Source organism: Sinocyclocheilus grahami, unplaced genomic scaffold, assembly GCF_001515645.1.
Source record: "Sinocyclocheilus grahami isolate Dianchi unplaced genomic scaffold, SAMN03320097.WGS_v1.1 scaffold91.1, whole genome shotgun sequence".
Taxonomy (NCBI): Eukaryota; Metazoa; Chordata; class Actinopteri; order Cypriniformes; family Cyprinidae; genus Sinocyclocheilus; species Sinocyclocheilus grahami.
Genome location: NW_015505270.1, coordinates 3,906,645 through 3,923,865, shown reverse-complemented (window position 1 = coordinate 3,923,865; position 17,221 = coordinate 3,906,645). Strand labels below are relative to the sequence as shown.

The 17,221-nt window shown below is 38.0% G+C and overlaps 2 protein-coding genes across 2 annotated transcripts; both read right to left on the bottom strand.

Annotated features, from left to right (window-relative positions):
* Window positions 1-823: 823 nt before the first annotated feature.
* Window positions 824-9,850, bottom strand: LOC107587287 (probable G-protein coupled receptor 34). The gene is made up of 2 exons (XM_016275003.1): window positions 9,825-9,850; window positions 824-1,838 (listed from the first exon to the last, which is right to left on the bottom strand). Exons 1-2 carry the CDS (start codon window positions 9,848-9,850, stop codon window positions 824-826), a joined length of 1,041 nt encoding a protein of 346 aa, XP_016130489.1.
* A 2,252-nt stretch (window positions 9,851-12,102) lies between these two features.
* Window positions 12,103-13,540, bottom strand: LOC107587286 (P2Y purinoceptor 14-like). The gene is made up of 3 exons (XM_016275002.1): window positions 13,535-13,540; window positions 13,342-13,408; window positions 12,103-13,160 (listed from the first exon to the last, which is right to left on the bottom strand). The coding sequence occupies exons 1-3, from the start codon at window positions 13,538-13,540 to the stop codon at window positions 12,103-12,105; spliced, it is 1,131 nt and encodes a 376-aa protein (XP_016130488.1).
* Between the last annotated feature and the right edge of the window lie 3,681 nt (window positions 13,541-17,221).

Below are 17,221 nucleotides of genomic sequence, written 5' to 3'. Positions count from 1 at the left end.
CTGCAGGACTGCGGCTCTCTAGGCCCGAACTTGCCTACCCCTGGTCTAGTATAATCTATTAGTACTTGGAGATTGATTCCCAAACAGGTGAATGTGGAAAGATTTTGATGTTTTTCAAAAAAGCTTAAAATAATAACAATAATAATAAGTGACATTTGCACATTTAATGCACATTAATTTATGTGATTTTAATTAAAATACTACATGATATCCCGTAACTACAATATGAAAAGAAAAAGAAAAAGAACACAAGATACTCACACCAGGCTTGCTTACATTTTATTAGGCCACAGACATATTTGTAGAGGTTTATTTTAAGCATTGTTATAAACACACTGCATTACTAGTCACCAATGACAACTAGGCAGGCTACTAATCAAACTACTCCAAAATTAGAGTAAATAACAAAGAGTAAAGTCGAATTCAAACATATAGACTTGAATGATATCCAAGGAAACAGGAAAATACATGTAGCAATGGTTGACATGAACAATTCCAGACAAGGGAGAACAGCATGGGCTATCACTCAAATAGGGCAGATAACGAGGGACAGACAGGTGAGGAGGATAACTAAAAACTAGGAACACCTGGAACAAATGGAACTGACCGTGGACAGGAATCGGAAGGACCAAATACGGGCATAAAGAAACAGGAGGCAGGAACACAGGGAAAACAAAACAAAAACCGACCATAAACGTGACAGTAACAGCTCAGACTATTTATCATATTACACAAACTATGCATTGTTTTGACACTGTTGCAGTTCATGCTTTAATGCTTAACATTAAAACTTGAAGCTAAAGCTGAAACTATCCCATTAATGCTAAATTTCAGTGAGTGAGTGGTTTATGCTGATTCTCCTTCTGTTTAAAGCATGCATGTTGTTAAACTTGCCCTGAATGGCACACAGTATTGTTTTCCAATATGCACTGGATAAGAAGTAATAGATAATTGGGTCAAGGCAGCTATTTAGAGCAGACAATAGCAAGGCACTCTCATTTAAGATGTGCAACAATTGTTGGATTTGAAGATCTCCGATCACATTCATCTGAGCCAGAACGTACGTTATTCGTATCGCATGGTAGGGCAAGAAACACAAAGTAAAAATGGCCGGTACTAAGAAAATCTTCCTTTTTTTGCGACTCTGTGCCTTAGGGTCACCATTACCCATGGACATAGTCTTGAGTTTCTTAGTGATCTTCACATAAAAACTAAGAAAGGCTACATAAATAACAAGGAAGAGCACCACTGTAGTCAGGTTAATGGTCCCACCGACAGGTCCCTTGCTGTGGAAGTGGAAGCAAACCTTGTCACACGGATGTTTTTGACTGTTGCTTGTAAAAAAGGGAATCACTCCTGAGATGAGGATCACCCAGACGATGTAGCTTGCCATGTGGCTCCACTTTGTCTTTTGTATTCGACGGACCCAAACGGGCTTGATGATTTTCAAGTAGCGATCCAGACTGATGAGGCTGAGAAACAGGATGCTGGAATACATGTTGATGTAGAAGAAGATGCCCACCACCTTGAACAAGTAGAAGGGACCGTTTTTGTTGTGGTAGTAAACTCGCAGGGGCAAGCACATGACCAGGAGGGTGTCCGCTAGGGCAAGGTGCTGCATGTACACGGTCATGGAAATGTCTGTGTGTCGCCGAAGTAAAAATATGTAGAGCGTGACAGTGTTACAGAGCAGACCAATGCAACAGATGATAATGTAGCCAATGTGCAAGAATGGTGACAATATGCCATCATGAATCTGACAGGACACATTGGTGGTTAAATTGTCTTCCTGCATCATTGTGACGCTCAAAATCTTGGCACAGTGATATTCAGTGGTCCTAATAAGGCATGTGAGAAAAAGGTTTAAAAATGGTCTGTATTATGACAGGTTCTTACTTGATCTACTGTAAGTATTTCTACAACTTGTTGAATTGCTTGATCTACTGTAAGTATTTCTACAACTTGTTGAATTGCTTTTGAACAAATGCTAAGATCCCAAGAAAAGAATAACACTCTTACCTGTGTAGCTGGTTTGCTTGTGCTTGAGCAAGTGACTAGATGCATGCCGGTTCAGAAACTCCAGTACCTATGCAGGAAACTCTGCTCGCATGTGACTTTGGACCCTGGTTTCTGTGGTAGACATGACTGCTAACCTCAATGAAAATCTTGAGTAATGCTAAAAGCACGCTGATAGAAGAGCAAAACTCACTTCCATTCTCAGAGCACAGGAAATATCTGGTTGCCTAAAATGAAAACTGGTGACCATCACTTAGTTTCTTCATAAAAGTTTTATGAATAAAAAATTTTATTTATTCATTCTTGTTTTATTACTCTTTTGTTAGAGAATTGCAGTACAAACTAGTTTTGAAAATGTATGAAGAAAATACGAGTGGTGTGAGTTTTCATGGTGATTGTTTACTGGAACAAGTTAAGTCTCTTTGATATTCCACTCTCTAGATCTAGATGTCCAGTCCTGTTCCTGGAGGAGGTTTGCCCCTGTTCTGCAGAGTTCAGCTCCAACCCCAATTAAACACACCTGGACCAGTTAATCAGGGTTTTATTAGGCATGCTAGAAACTTCCAGGCAGGTGTGCTGAGGCAAGTTGGAGCTGAAATCTGCAGGACAGTGGCCCTCCAGGATCGTTTGGACAATCCTACTCTAGATATTGCATGGCAGGGATCTCCAACCCTGCTCCTGGAGAACTCCAATACATAAAATAAACAAAATTCAACCCCATACTTACCTACATACATAAATAAATGTGTTACAAAGTACAATGGGTACCAGTGTGATACTAGTATTACTGTGGTAGTATGCATATAGTAGGCTACTGACCCTTATATTCGATAAGTCCACAATAATTTTATATTCTGAAGCACTGAGCCTGCACATAAATTTACATATAAGATTTTGTAAAACTGTATTGACTCCTGCAACCACAAACATTTCACTTGCACTATGCCATCTAGGTCTCTTTAATACAATTCTTGTTGCATCATTGTAAGCTACATCTCTGTAAGTTTTCTATTCCATAATTTAACCACAAATGTGCAGTATATAGTGTGCAACATGCTTTAAACAGACATATTCACTTCAAGGGACAAACCCAGCTATTGGGTTGTTTTGAACCCAACCGCTGGGTCAAAACAACCCAATAGCTGGGTTTGTCCCTTTTTAACCCAGCATTTTTTAGAGTGTACAACTTGTTGAATTGCTTTTGAACAAATGCTAAGATCCCAAGAAAAGAATAACACTCTTACCTGTGTAGCTGGTTTGCTTGTGCTTGAGCAAGTGACTAGATGCATGCCGGTTCAGAAACTCCAGTACCTATGCAGGAAACTCTGCTCGCATGTGACTTTGGACCCTGGTTTCTGTGGTAGACATGACTGCTAACCTCAATGAAAATCTTGAGTAATGCTAAAAGCACGCTGATAGAAGAGCAAAACTCACTTCCATTCTCAGAGCACAGGAAATATCTGGTTGCCTAAAATGAAAACTGGTGACCATCACTTAGTTTCTTCATAAAAGTTTTATGAATAAAAAATTTTATTTATTCATTCTTGTTTTATTACTCTTTTGTTAGAGAATTGCAGTACAAACTAGTTTTGAAAATGTATGAAGAAAATACGAGTGGTGTGAGTTTTCATGGTGATTGTTTACTGGAACAAGTTAAGTCTCTTTGATATTCCACTCTCTAGATCTAGATGTCCAGTCCTGTTCCTGGAGGAGGTTTGCCCCTGTTCTGCAGGGTTCAGCTCCAACCCCAATTAAACACACCTGGACCAGTTAATCAGGGTTTTATTAGGCATGCTAGAAACTTCCAGGCAGGTGTGCTGAGGCAAGTTGGAGCTGAAATCTGCAGGACAGTGGCCCTCCAGGATCGTTTGGACAATCCTGCTCTAGATATTGCATGGCAGGGATCTCCAACCCTGCTCCTGGAGAACTCCAATACATAAAATAAACAAAATTCAACCCCATACTTACCTACATAAATAAATGTGTTACAAAGTACAATGGGTACCAGTGTGATACTAGTATTACTGTGGTAGTATGCATGTAGTAGGCTACTGACCCTTATATTCGATAAGTCCACAATAATTTTATATTCTGAAGCACTGAGCCTGCACATAAATTTACATATAAGATTTTGTAAAACTGTATTGACTCCTGCAACCACAAACATTTCACTTGCACTATGCCATCTAGGTCTCTTTAATAAAATTCTTGTTGCATCATTGTAAGCTACATCTCTGTAAGTTTTCTATTCCATAATTTAACCACAAATGTGCAGTATATAGTGTGCAACATGCTTTAAACAGACATATTCACTTCATCTGAACATGCACTAAACTTACATAAAAGTACAGTATGTTAGCCTGTAATATACATCATGCCCCATTGCCTTTCAGTGTCTTCTTCTTCTGTCATGTGCTCAGTAATAATGTCCAAGATATTTTTCTTTCACACACACAGTAAGATTCTTATCAGATAATTTAAAGCCAGAAAGTTTAGACATTTATCCTCTTTAGTTCTACAGATCATAACACTCTTACTAGCATTTCATATAATACTATGTTCAAAGCCATACACAGAACACATGGAAGTTGTTGGAGACCAGCACTAGTGGACTGAAGGCAATGTCATTTGCATACATAATTTAAGTCAACAAAACACATAAGTACTGAAGAGTTATATACGTGTTTATCATTTCCTGTAATGCATATGTACACAGGTCACGGCATGCCATGTTTAGCTTTAAAACCAAGCCTGTTATCTGCAGAATTAACTCTTTTATCCTATCCAGCAAAATCTTTTCTAAAACTTGACAGAATACTGACAAAAGCTATGGACCTGTAATTATCTGTTGTTGTTGTTTAGCTTTGTCTTTAATAACTTGCCACTAACAAAACAGATAGCATTGAGTCTGGAAACATAAAACACCCAAAAGTGTGTACAGATCATACAGAATCTACCACTACAAACATGGGTTACACAACATCACCCATGTCAACTGCACGGGAACTATTAGAATTGGGTAAATCCATAACATTTACAAAAATCATTTTTCTTATTTTACATACAGTATTTAACTATCATAAATTCAGGTCATTCTCTCAGTTAAAGAAAGTCATGAAGGATAACTAAAAAAGTCTATCCACACATGTACACTCAGACACTCTAGCTCAGTGTTTCACAAATGGTTGGTTGAACCAACCACCAGTAGGAAAGACATATGTTGAGTCAAGATCAACGACAGACGGACTGATTATTTCAGTCAGACCAAAGGAGTCCGTCAAGGCTGCAGCCTCAGCCCAACTCTTTTTAACATCTATATTAAGGAACTGGCATCAGCACTTGATATTGTCTGATTTTGCTAAATTGTGTACGTGAAAATATTACCTATAAAGCCACAGAAGAACTGTTGTGCGTCTCCTAATAAAACACAAAAGGTGTTTGACTGAAGCAGCACTGCACAGACCATTCTGTGTGTGACATCAAAGTACAGCGAGAGCGATTGGACAGCATTTTTTTTTTTATGTGTTTTGATGTCAAATAAGTCTTGCTGTTTTGCTTTTTTTGTTAAAGCAGTGCTGCTGTTGTAAAGTTATACAGCTACAGTTGTGTTGCTGGGTTTTAAAGCAGGTTTGATTTTGTTTCTTCCTTATCACTCTGTATTTACAGGATTTCACTGTTCGCTCTGTTCAAATGTGCAAGAATGGCAACACATATATGTGTGCACACACTGTCAGAATTGTGTGAGATGACTACACCGTTCTGCTTTTGTGGGGCTGGGTAGGGGTGTTAAATCATTTGGTTTTGTTTTGTTTTTTCCCCCATAGGTTTTTAACATACTATATGCTCTTTATTTCCAAAGATACTACAAGCTAGTCAGTGTATTCAGTAGGTGTAATGCATTCGATGTTGCTTCAAAAGTATTGCAAGTATTACATACAACAATAAAACAGTGCATTGACATAAAAAAGGAAATTTACTTTTGGTACTTAAGTACTTTTAAAAGCAAGTACTTCTGTACTTTTACTTAAGTAAAAATCTGTCTTTACAACTTTTACTTGTAATGGAGTAATATTTGACCAGCAGTATCTGTATTTTCACTCAAGTAATGGAATTTAGTACTTTGTACACCTCTGGTATTGCTGTACACCCAAAGCACTTTACAGTCATATGAGGGGGTCTCTCCTCCACCACCACAGCTTATTTGGTTGACAGATTATTTTTCAAGTACTCTACTGCATGACTTCCAGGTTGTTCCAGCCCAGGTCTGTCGACCGCATTATTACAGTTCTATATGTAATTTCAACATGTTGCTTTGGAATTATATTCATTGTGAAAAGTGCTTCACAGAGACATCTGAATTTAATGTTTTATGCAAGTGGGTAAAACAAAAAAATGTGTATGAAATACATATTTCCAGATAATATTTTCTTAACCTCTTCAGCGCTGCGGCATATTTTGGATTTTTAGTGATTTTGGCATACCTGACTTTAAAAGAGCGCCCTACTCACATACATTGGAGTAAATTGATAAAAATTGTCTCATTTCACAGAAAACACCATACATTTTAACACACAGTTGAAATAATTAATATGTTATTGTATTTCTTTTAAAAATAATTTTATGATAAACACAAATTTAAAAAATATCTAATTTTGATATTATTTTTTTTCCTGGGTTTTTATTTGAAAGTCTGTTATTTAAGATCTATTTGGTCCATCTTCCTATGGAAAGTTTATTTTCATTCCACTAGGTGGCAGTTAAAAGGGGGAAAAAATTAATGTCTTTATATCGTTTGCCTTATCTTCAGACCTTATTATGTTATTTTATGTAACACAAATCCAAAAGTGATGGTATGGACAAGAAAGCTGAGGATCTAAGTTTTCAAATTGCACCATATATTTCTAGTTTACTGCTCCACAACTTGTTGATTTTTTTTTACAATAAATTTGATGACTGCAGTGCTGAAGAGGTTAAATTTGCTTTGGCTTCAGTACAGTAGAAATTTAAAGGCCAATCATTTAAAAAATATTTTAGATTTATACTTGTTTGGTTTTCTCAGACAGCATAGGTGGGTCTTTATGCATGTAAATATATATATATATATATATATATATATATAGCTGATTTTAATATTTAGGAAGGGAATTATACCTCCTACAAGAGGATTTTGCAGGAGAAAAACAAAAGTTTTATTCAAATACTGAATGGATTACATACATTACATACAAGCCCGCAAACAGCGCTCCCTAAAAAGCTGCCACTTAGTTGATCGTGATCTCACAAAGTTGTGTTATAATGAATCTCTCTATACTGCACAATTAATGTTTTATTTACATCGTTATAATAAGAGGGTTTTTGAGCTTGTAGAACTGAACACTGGACAAAAACTCTGGCGTTAAAGAAAGATTGGCTTTATTGTTTAATGCCGTAAAAAAAACCCTCTGTAAATAGAAACTATTTACGCTCTCCGGAGCGCAAACACAAATACGCACTGGATACAGCTTAATCTGAGGGTCCTTTAGCGTTTGCTTTCTCTATCACCCCTGTAAAACCGGGCCTGAAGGGATTATATTTGGGGATGCTTGGCATCAAACTGTTGGACAGCGGGTTCTCTCTCTCTCTCTTACACACACAAAGATATTTAACTAAGCGACTTTATCAATAAAATTGTTTCGGGAAAGTCGGCCATACGCGAATAATTCACATTCACATGTGTTCTCTTCAGCTCTCTCTTCAATAACGGCATACGGCTCAATCCTCCGTTTTTAGATCTAAAATTACGCTTTGGAATTATTAGTAATGGAGGCTCGGGATGTTAGTAAAAAGATGCTAAATTAGTTGTTTCGTCCTGGCCGCACTACCACATTACACCGTGTCTACACCGGACGCAAGCGGCGCAACAAAATACAGTAGAACCCATTATAATCAGTGATGCTGTCTACACTGGATGTGGCACAACACAACAAATCCCCGACTGTAAACTGCTGTCTCATTCTATTTATGATAGCTATCCGATCAGGAAAAAAGCATGAAGTGATCAGGTGTAAACAGGCCCAAAAGGAGCGCATAAGCCACTATTTATTTTCAGTGCACTCTCAACATCACAATAGAGTACTCTGATCATATCTACAAATTTCTTGCAGAAACCAAAAGCTTCTAAAGTATTCCACAAATAAGAATGCTCAACTCGATCAAAAGCCTTCTCTTGAGTCAAAGATAACAACTCACAACCTAAATTTAGCAATTTAGACACATGAAAAATATCTTGAATTAAGGAAACTTTATCAGAAATAGATCTACCGGGACACAATATGTCTGGTCCGGATGGATGACCTACTCCAACATCCCAGCCAATCTATTAGACAAAACTTTGGACGAGGACCAGGCCTTATGTTGTTATGTTTTATGCGGCAGTCGTCCGTGAGGGGCTGCCGCTTTTACTTTCGTTTTGTGTTTATTTATTTATTAAAGTGTTATGTTTAAATGTTTGCCGGTTCCCACCTCCTTCTTCCCGATCTACGAACTTTGTTACAATCAGTAAGGTCCTTTTTTTTTAGAATGAGAGTGATTACCGCTCCCCAGAAACTCAAAGGCAACCTGCCTTCTGACAAGCTGCCATTGAGTACCTCTAGCATATCCCCTCTGAACTCCAACCAAAAAGCCTTATAGAAGTCAACAGGGAGGCTATCCACACCTGGTGCCCCCCAGACTCTATGCGTTGCAGGGCCTTATAAAGCTCTCCCAGGGTCAACACTCCTGAAAGACACACATTAGCCTCCTCTAAGACTTTAGTGGAAGACGCTACCAACACTGGGCTCACGACCCTCAGTGTAGGGCATGCTGGAGTCCATAGTCGATCAAGCTCCTTGGCCACCATAAAGGGGGAACCACTCAACAGCAATGCATAGTCCAAAAATTTCTTGAGTGACCTCCGAGGTCCATTGCAGATTAGAGTGTCTTTGAAATAATCACTGAGTCCATGACAATAGAAATCAATGAGGGTGAAATCTGGGAAGTCTGTAAGATATGCAATATCTAAAAAGTCTCTGGTGTGGTCCTCGAGGGTACAGTTTCCTTGATGGAGCCGAATGAGACAGGTTGCTGGATCCATAACTCAGTCAACCAGGTCCATGATGGCTTTATCTCTAAAGCAGCTGCTGGATCTAAGATGGCGAAGTCTTCAGTTATGAATCACTGGTTTGAAACTTAAGTGGTCCAGATGCAGCCTTTTATTCACAATAGTCCACCAGAGTCCAGGAAACCAGGATACTAGAACTTAGAAAACAAAGTGTTAACGTAGTCGAGACTTCACAATAATTAAGATGAAAAACAGAGCTTATATAGGCAAACCTTGACAAACAAACCAGTAACAGGTGGAAACAATCAACTCATAAAGCGTTCGGTAACACTTTATTTTGAGGTGTCCTTGTTACACATTACATGTACTTACTATTATAATAACAATTAATTATGCATAATTACATGGATACAGTTTCCGGTTGCGTCAATCTCTGCCGTCTTACAACGAAGAAAACAAAAGCATGGAATATGTAGTTTGGTGTTATTTTACTGTCAATACAGCATTATCTTAATAGGCTGTATATTAACTTTGGGAAATGTTACGTTCCCCGTATGTTTTGTATTTTTGTTTGCTCCCTGTTTTTTCCCCCCTTTTCCTCTCTTGCTGTTTTTGCTCTAAATTCGTAGGTTTTGTCTATTGGCTGTTCAGTTCACCAGCTGACCAATCAGGATGGACCTACCCATTTAAAAGGAGGCTGGGCTTTGTGTGCTGTTGTTAGCCATCCTACTTTCCAGACAGCGGGTGACTGTCCATTTTTGCCAGCCGTGTTTATTTTTCTCTGTTTATTTGAGTTGTATGTATTGTGTTAAGTTTATTAGTTCTTTTGAATTGTTCAGTTGACTTGTTATTTACTCGTTAGTTTGTTGAGGCTTTCAAGCTCTGTGGTTAGGTTCACCAAACCTGTCATTGTTCGCTAGAACTTGGAAACACCTGTTGTTGAATGATTAGTGCTTTACTGGTTTGGCATGCGGTGCGAAGTTAACACTGAGATCAGCTAACATAGACCAATGTGGCTTTTGTCACGCGAGACCTGTTAGAGTAATTTCGGGAAAAGGAGATTGGTAAGTTTTTGTATTTAAATTGTTCTTTTCTTGTTAATTCTAGGTTAGGAGTGAGAGCCCACTTATGTACTTTTGTTATTAATTAGGATAGTTTATGTTGGGCGTTGGATACGCTGAAGTTTGCAGTTTTATTTCTACATTTTCTGTTTGATAGTTGGGTTGGGGTTCAGTTATCGGGGTTGTTTTGCTTTTGATTATTTTAATTTTTTTTTGGCATCAATCAATTTTCTCCCTTTTCCCATAATTTATCTTATAAATTATTCTCTTTAATGATTGTTAATCTGCACCTCTCAAAATAAATTGAGCTTGTACTGAACGTGATTGCCTGTTTCCTGGTAATTTCCTTTTATGGTTTGCCCCAGTGCCAGTTGTGTCTCACTTAAATATTACAAAACATCCCCAAAAATATCAAGCATGTAACAGGAGAAAATCACATCTTTCACAGATAATTTGTTCATCTGAAAATTCTGCCATCATCATACTCCTCCACATAACCAGTAAATTTTGACCTTGTGGGGACATTTTTTGGTCCCTATGAGGAAACAAGCTTATACATCACATATAATTAAGTCTTTTGAAAATCTAAAAATGCAGAAAGTTGTGTGTAGGGTTAGGTTAAGGGGATAGAAAATACAGTTTGGACAGTAGAAAAACCATTACGTCTACGGAATGTTACCATAAAAATGGAAACATGTGTGTGTGTCTGTGTGTAAGGATGTATTAAATGCAAAATGGAGTGTAAGTGGAAAATGATCTGCACTTGAAACTCATAAAGTCACAATCAAGTTCCTGCAAGTCACCCACATGTGCAGAAAAAAAGAAAGAAAAAAAACATCAGTTCATCAATGCTCTCTCCAATCCGTTGATCAGAACCAAACGACAACAACAACCCCACACAGCAGTTTTGAGCATCATGTCAAGCTCACTAAACCTATCTAAGACATCAGCTGAGAACTGCAGTTTTTGCAACAATCAATACACTGAGGTACATTGAGATATTGTATTTAAATGTATTTTGTATTTTATTTCCATGCTCTGTTACAATAATGGTTTAGCCAGATTACAGGCATGTATGAATATGTGCATAAAGAGTTTATAAAGGGCATGAAGTAAAGCATGAAGGCAGTTATGCATTTAACAAAAATATAAACAATTTTATTTGTATTTGTAATCTCGTTCAGGTTTCAGTTATCAACAAAATCAAATTAAAAAAAGTTTAAATTGTTTAAATTAAATAAATATTTGTATTTTTTGTTTTTTGTTTTTAGTACTTTCCCACATTTCTCACATTTAGAAAAAAGTTTCATGTGGCTAACACTTATACAGAATCTACCACCAAAAAGATGGGTTTGACTCATAACACAACACAGTTAAACTACAAAGCAAATATAATATTGTATAGTTCAGATATAAATCAATGCTTCCCATAGCTTGTTGTTAAAGTCAATAGCTGTGCATCCGATATATCGTTTTTAAAAAAAATAATACTGTGTGGCTGCAGAGAACTTATAACACACTTAAACAAAAAAACACACATTTAGAAACCAAAAGCTTAATTTCCTATTTAGCCTAAATTATGTTAATATACATTTTGTTAGGCCTGTACAATTTCATACTGATATATATCCATGTTTGATTTTTGGATAAACCATTTTGATATTGTTTCTGGGCACCACCACAAAATGTACATCAAAGAAAAACAATCTGAGAACCACTGCTCTAGAGAAAATGCTACAACTACATACACGCACATATATACTTTATATTTATGTAAATATAGATATTATTTCTTATGATCATATGAAACATGAATTCAGTCACCTGTGCCCAAGCTGTGACCAGCAGTAAACATAATTTAAAACTAAATATTTTCGATTTGTTGAATTAAAAAAATTGATTCATGTAGACATCACGAGTCACAAATGGAAAAGTCATCCATTAATGCTAAATTTCAGTGAGTGAGCGGTTTATGCTGATTCTCCTTCTGTTTAAAGCATACATGTTTTTAAACTTGCCCTGAATGGCACACAGTATTGTTTTCTGGTATGCACTGGATAAGAAGTAATAGATAATTGGGTCAAGGCAGCTATTTAGAGCGGACAATTGCAAGGTACTCTCATTTAATATGTGCAACAATTGTTGGCTTTGAAGATCTCCGATCACATTAATCTGAGCCAGAACGTACGGTATTCGTATCGCATGGTAGGGCAGGAAACACAAAGTAAAAATGGTCGGTACTAAGAAAATCTTTATGATTACCCTTTTTTTGCGACTCTGTGCCTTAGGGTCACCATTACCCATGGACATAGTCTTGAGTTTCTTAGTGATCTTCACATAAAAACAAAGAAAGGCTACATAAAAAACAAGGAAGAGCACCACTGTAGTCAGGTTAATGGTCCCACCGACAGGTCCCTTGCTGTGGAAGTGGAAGCAAACCTTGTCACACGGATGTTTTTGACTGCTGCTTGTAAAAAAGGGAATCACTCCTGAGATGAGGATCACCCAGACGATGTAGCTTGCCATGTGGCTCCACTTTGTCTTTTGTATTCGACGGACCCAAACGGGCTTGATGATTTTCAAGTAGCGATCCAGACTGATGAGGCTGAGAAACAGGATGCTGGAATACATGTTGATGTAGAAGAAGATGCCCACCACCTTGCACAAGTAGAAGGGACCTTCTTTGTTGTGGTAGTAAACTCGCAGGGGCAAGCACATGACCAGGAGGGTGTCCGCTAGGGCAAGGTGGCGCATGTACACGGTCATGGAAGAGTCTGTGTGTCGCCGAAGGAAAAATATGTAGAGCGTGACAGTGTTACAGAGCAGACCAATGCAACAGATGATAATGTAGCCAATGGGCAAGAATGGTGACAATATGCCATCATGAATCTGACAGGACACATTGGTGGTTAAATTGTCTTCCTGCATCATTGTAACGGTCGAAAATCGGTGTACACTTGCTGACTGCTCCTCAAAATCTTGACATACAGTGATTGTCGGTGTTCCTAATGAGGCATGTGAGGAAAAGGTTTTAAAATGGTCTGTATTATGACAGGTTCTTACTTGATCTACTGTAAGTATTTCTACAACTTGTTGAATTGCTTGATCTACTGTAAGTATTTCTACAACTTGTTGAATTGCTTTTGAACAAATGCTAAGATCCCAAGAAAAGAATAACACTCTTACCTGTGTAGCTGGTTTGCTTGTGCTTGAGCAAGTGACTAGATGCATGCCGGTTCAGAAACTCCAGTACCTATGCAGGAAACTCTGCTCGCATGTGACGTTGGACCCTGGTTTCTGTGGTAGACATGACTGCTAACCTCAGTAGAAATGCAGAGGAGTGCTAGATGAACCAAGCTGATAGAAAAGCAAAACTCACTTCCATTCTCAGAGCACAGGAAATATCTGGTTACCTAAAATGAAAACTGGTGACCATCACCTAGTTTTTACCCCCAACACTGCACAGTTGAGGCTTGAGGAATATATACTTCAACCCTGCTCCTGGAGAACCACTAGGATTGGAACTAAACTCTGCCGGACAGTGGGTCTCCAGGAGAATGGATGGAGACCTCTGCTTTAGAGTTCTTTGATTTGTAACAACCTAAACAACCTTAAAAGAACCAAAACAAAAACATCCATTTCATCATAAAAGTTTGCCTTTCAGTGTCCTCATCTTCTGTCATGTGCTTAGTAATAAAATGTCCAAGATATTTCACTTTCACACACAGTAAGATTCATATCAGACTCTTCTATAAGATTGTTGTTATTTTGACATTTATTCTCTTTAGTGCTACAGATCATAACAAGCCATACACAGAGCTGATTAGTTACCATTTCCTGTAATGCATATGTACACAGGTCGCTGTCATGTTTAGCTTTAAAACCAAACTAGTTATCTGCAGAATTAATGAACTCATTTATCCTATTCAGCAATAATTTCTAATACTTTTGACAGAAAACTGACAAAAGCTATAGGCCTATAATTATTTGTACTAACTATCATACCAGATCTGTCCTTAATAATTTGGGAATAACAAAACAGACAGCATTGGGTCTGGTAACAAACCATAAATCATAAAACCAGTTAAACAGACATGAAAGGGGAGGGGGGGTATTCTCTTACTACAATATGTATGATGGTCAGCAGAGATATGGTCTAGACCACATCCTTTGTTGTCAGACAGCTTGTATTAATACAACTATCTACAGGCAAAAGCATTTTACTTGACAATATGAGATTATTGTATAGACGAAACTGAGCAATATGATTATCAAATGGTTAATTTCTATCTGAAATGTCCGCATTCATGTCCTCAATGACATATACACAAGGGGTAGTATTACTTTCAATAAATAAAATAATAATAATAATGGCAAGCCTATTTAAATGTTCATCCTCATTATGATGGCATTCATAAGGTATATGCACATTTAGCATAACAAATTCCTTGTCATTTTAAGTAAACTGTATTTCAATACACCAGTTGACACCAACTCTAACCACATTTACTAATAAGTCAAGCTACAGGATAACCACACCCTCATTTATCCTACCACTGCAGGTCACAAAGTATTCCCCATGCTAATATCTGTTGTGGACTCACCAACCCACATGAAAAGTATAATTTAAAGATGTATTTACTTACCTACTTCCTTCCTTACTTACCAACAAATAATATTGCTTTGTTAAAAAAGTCTCGTGCAAACAGAACATATCACACTTCTCCAAGAGATTATCAACAATAATGTGTCGGGCTTCATCCCCTGCACTCTGGCCCACGTGCGATCTATGACAAAACCCAAACTACACAGAACTCCACTAATGAGTCTTCACACTTCCAAGAGGCACACTCATTCCCCCAAAAGCAGGTGCAGTATTAGACCCAATAACTCCCACCCTGCATGGCTCGTAATAGTGTCTGACAAATGCCCCTTCTGGCCAGAGCTCCAGGTTGTACATTTCACTTATTGTACATGTACTGTACATCACTTATTGAAACCTTTCCAGCCCATGCTACCAAATGCCCCAGTTTCACTTAAAACACTGCAAAGAACTAGCAGCAAAGTCATTCTGGTAACGCATCAAATGAAGTGTTACACAAAACATAGGAATTTTACACTAGATTTGAAAACCCAAACATCCACATACAGCAAACCATTAGATTAATTACATAAATATTTATTATTTAAATAAATTAGCTGAAGTAGAACCTGTGACCTGTTTTTGTTTGTTACATCTACAGATGTTTCTTGGATTATGTTTCATGTGCAGATCATCTCTTTTTAACCACATTACTTTTATCAGATGTATACAGTACCAATCTTCTGACAAATAACCTCACAACCAAGTTTGTTCTTTCAGATACTCTGACAAAGTTCCAATTCTAGATCAGGAGTAAACTTGTAAGCAAAAACACTATAACTAACTCGTTCTTAACCATTTTGATATTACCCATAGCTCCAGTGCCAACAAAAGACTCCAGGCCACATCATTCTGTGGCCTTTTATGGGAAACATTTCAATGTGTAGTAGGTTAGAGTTCAAACAACACTTTTTTTGCAATCTTTGAGTTGCTCTTTCATACCAGATCCTTGGATGAACCTTCTGATGTCTCTTGCCATCTGGGTCCACCAGAACTGATTCTGGAGGAGTGAGAGAGTTTGATTGGACCCTCAGTGGGCAGTACCCACGGAGAACTGTGTGAACTCAATGAAGGAGATCCTTTGGGAGACAGGAATATATGTGCAGTTAATGGAGTTAAAAACATCTTTTTCAGTTTTTAACCCAGCATTGTTTAGAGTGTAGAAGAGTGGTGGCCCTGGCTGGAGGGGGCCCATCATCAAGTCAAAACAACCCAATAGCTGGGTTTGTCCGTTTTTAACCAAGCATTTTTTAGAGTGTAGAGCCAGTTTGACTGCCAAAAGACCTCTGTTGCCATTGTCATAATTTTGTTCTGCCAGGGTAAGATTTTTGGAGAAGGCGGCGAATGGACGGAGGAGGGATTGCCCTGCTGTTGTCAGAGGATGATATCCACACCAGGCTACACTCAGTGAGAAAACAATGCAGTTGCGTCTCGAGGGCAAGCGAGCACCGAGCCAGAGTAGGGTCCTGGATTGCCCTTGGGACATTTCAGCTCCGACCTCAATCAAACACATCTGAACCAGCTAATCAAGGTGTTCAGGGTTACCTGATAATTATAGACAGGTATGTGGGAGCAGGGTTGGATCTGAAGTCTGCAGAACAGTAGCTCTCCAGGAGCAGGGTTGGAGATCCCTGGTGTACACCAATTCTTAAAATGGATCTGGAGATGCTGTGCCTACAGAGTTCATGGAGGTATGGTCTAGCTTTCTGTCTGGGGATACTAGACGAGAGGGGACGGAAGTATTGAACCCAATGAAGGTATTTATTGACAGAAACTCAAAAAAAAATTCAGGTTAGTGAGTTGTGGTAGTGATAATATAAACGAAGGATGGTAGATGGTAATAATTGACAATGTCTTTCAAAGGCAGAGCAGCACACACTGGGAGGAAGACGAGACGAGGAGATCAGTGCAAAAGGATACTTAGGAAACACTGAAGATTGCTGGAAAAGGGTCATAGGAGATCGCTGGAGATAAGACACTGGACATCAGGTAAGTACACAGGCTTCTCAGGTGAGTAGCACGGGTAAGTGATGTTGGTCTTGACGAGGCTAGACACTGAGTAACTGGTGGTGTGTGCTTTTGTAGTGCACTATACAACTGTGACAGAGACTTGCAATATATTTTCTATTAAAAGTTTGCACTTAGCTCTTTGTAAACCCATCTTATATTTTTCATGTCTAGTGTATCCTAGTATACAGTATATTAGTGTGTTTATTAAATTATGTTTTGTGTATGATTATTAATAAGAAGCTTATGTAGAGTCAAGAGACAACTACAGGTGCATCTCAATAAATTAGAATGTCATGGAAAAGTTCATTTATTTCAGTAATTCAACTCAAATTGTGAAACTCGTGTATTAAATAAATTCAATGCACACAGACTGAAGTAGTTTAAGTCTTTGGTTCTTTTAATTGTGATGATTCT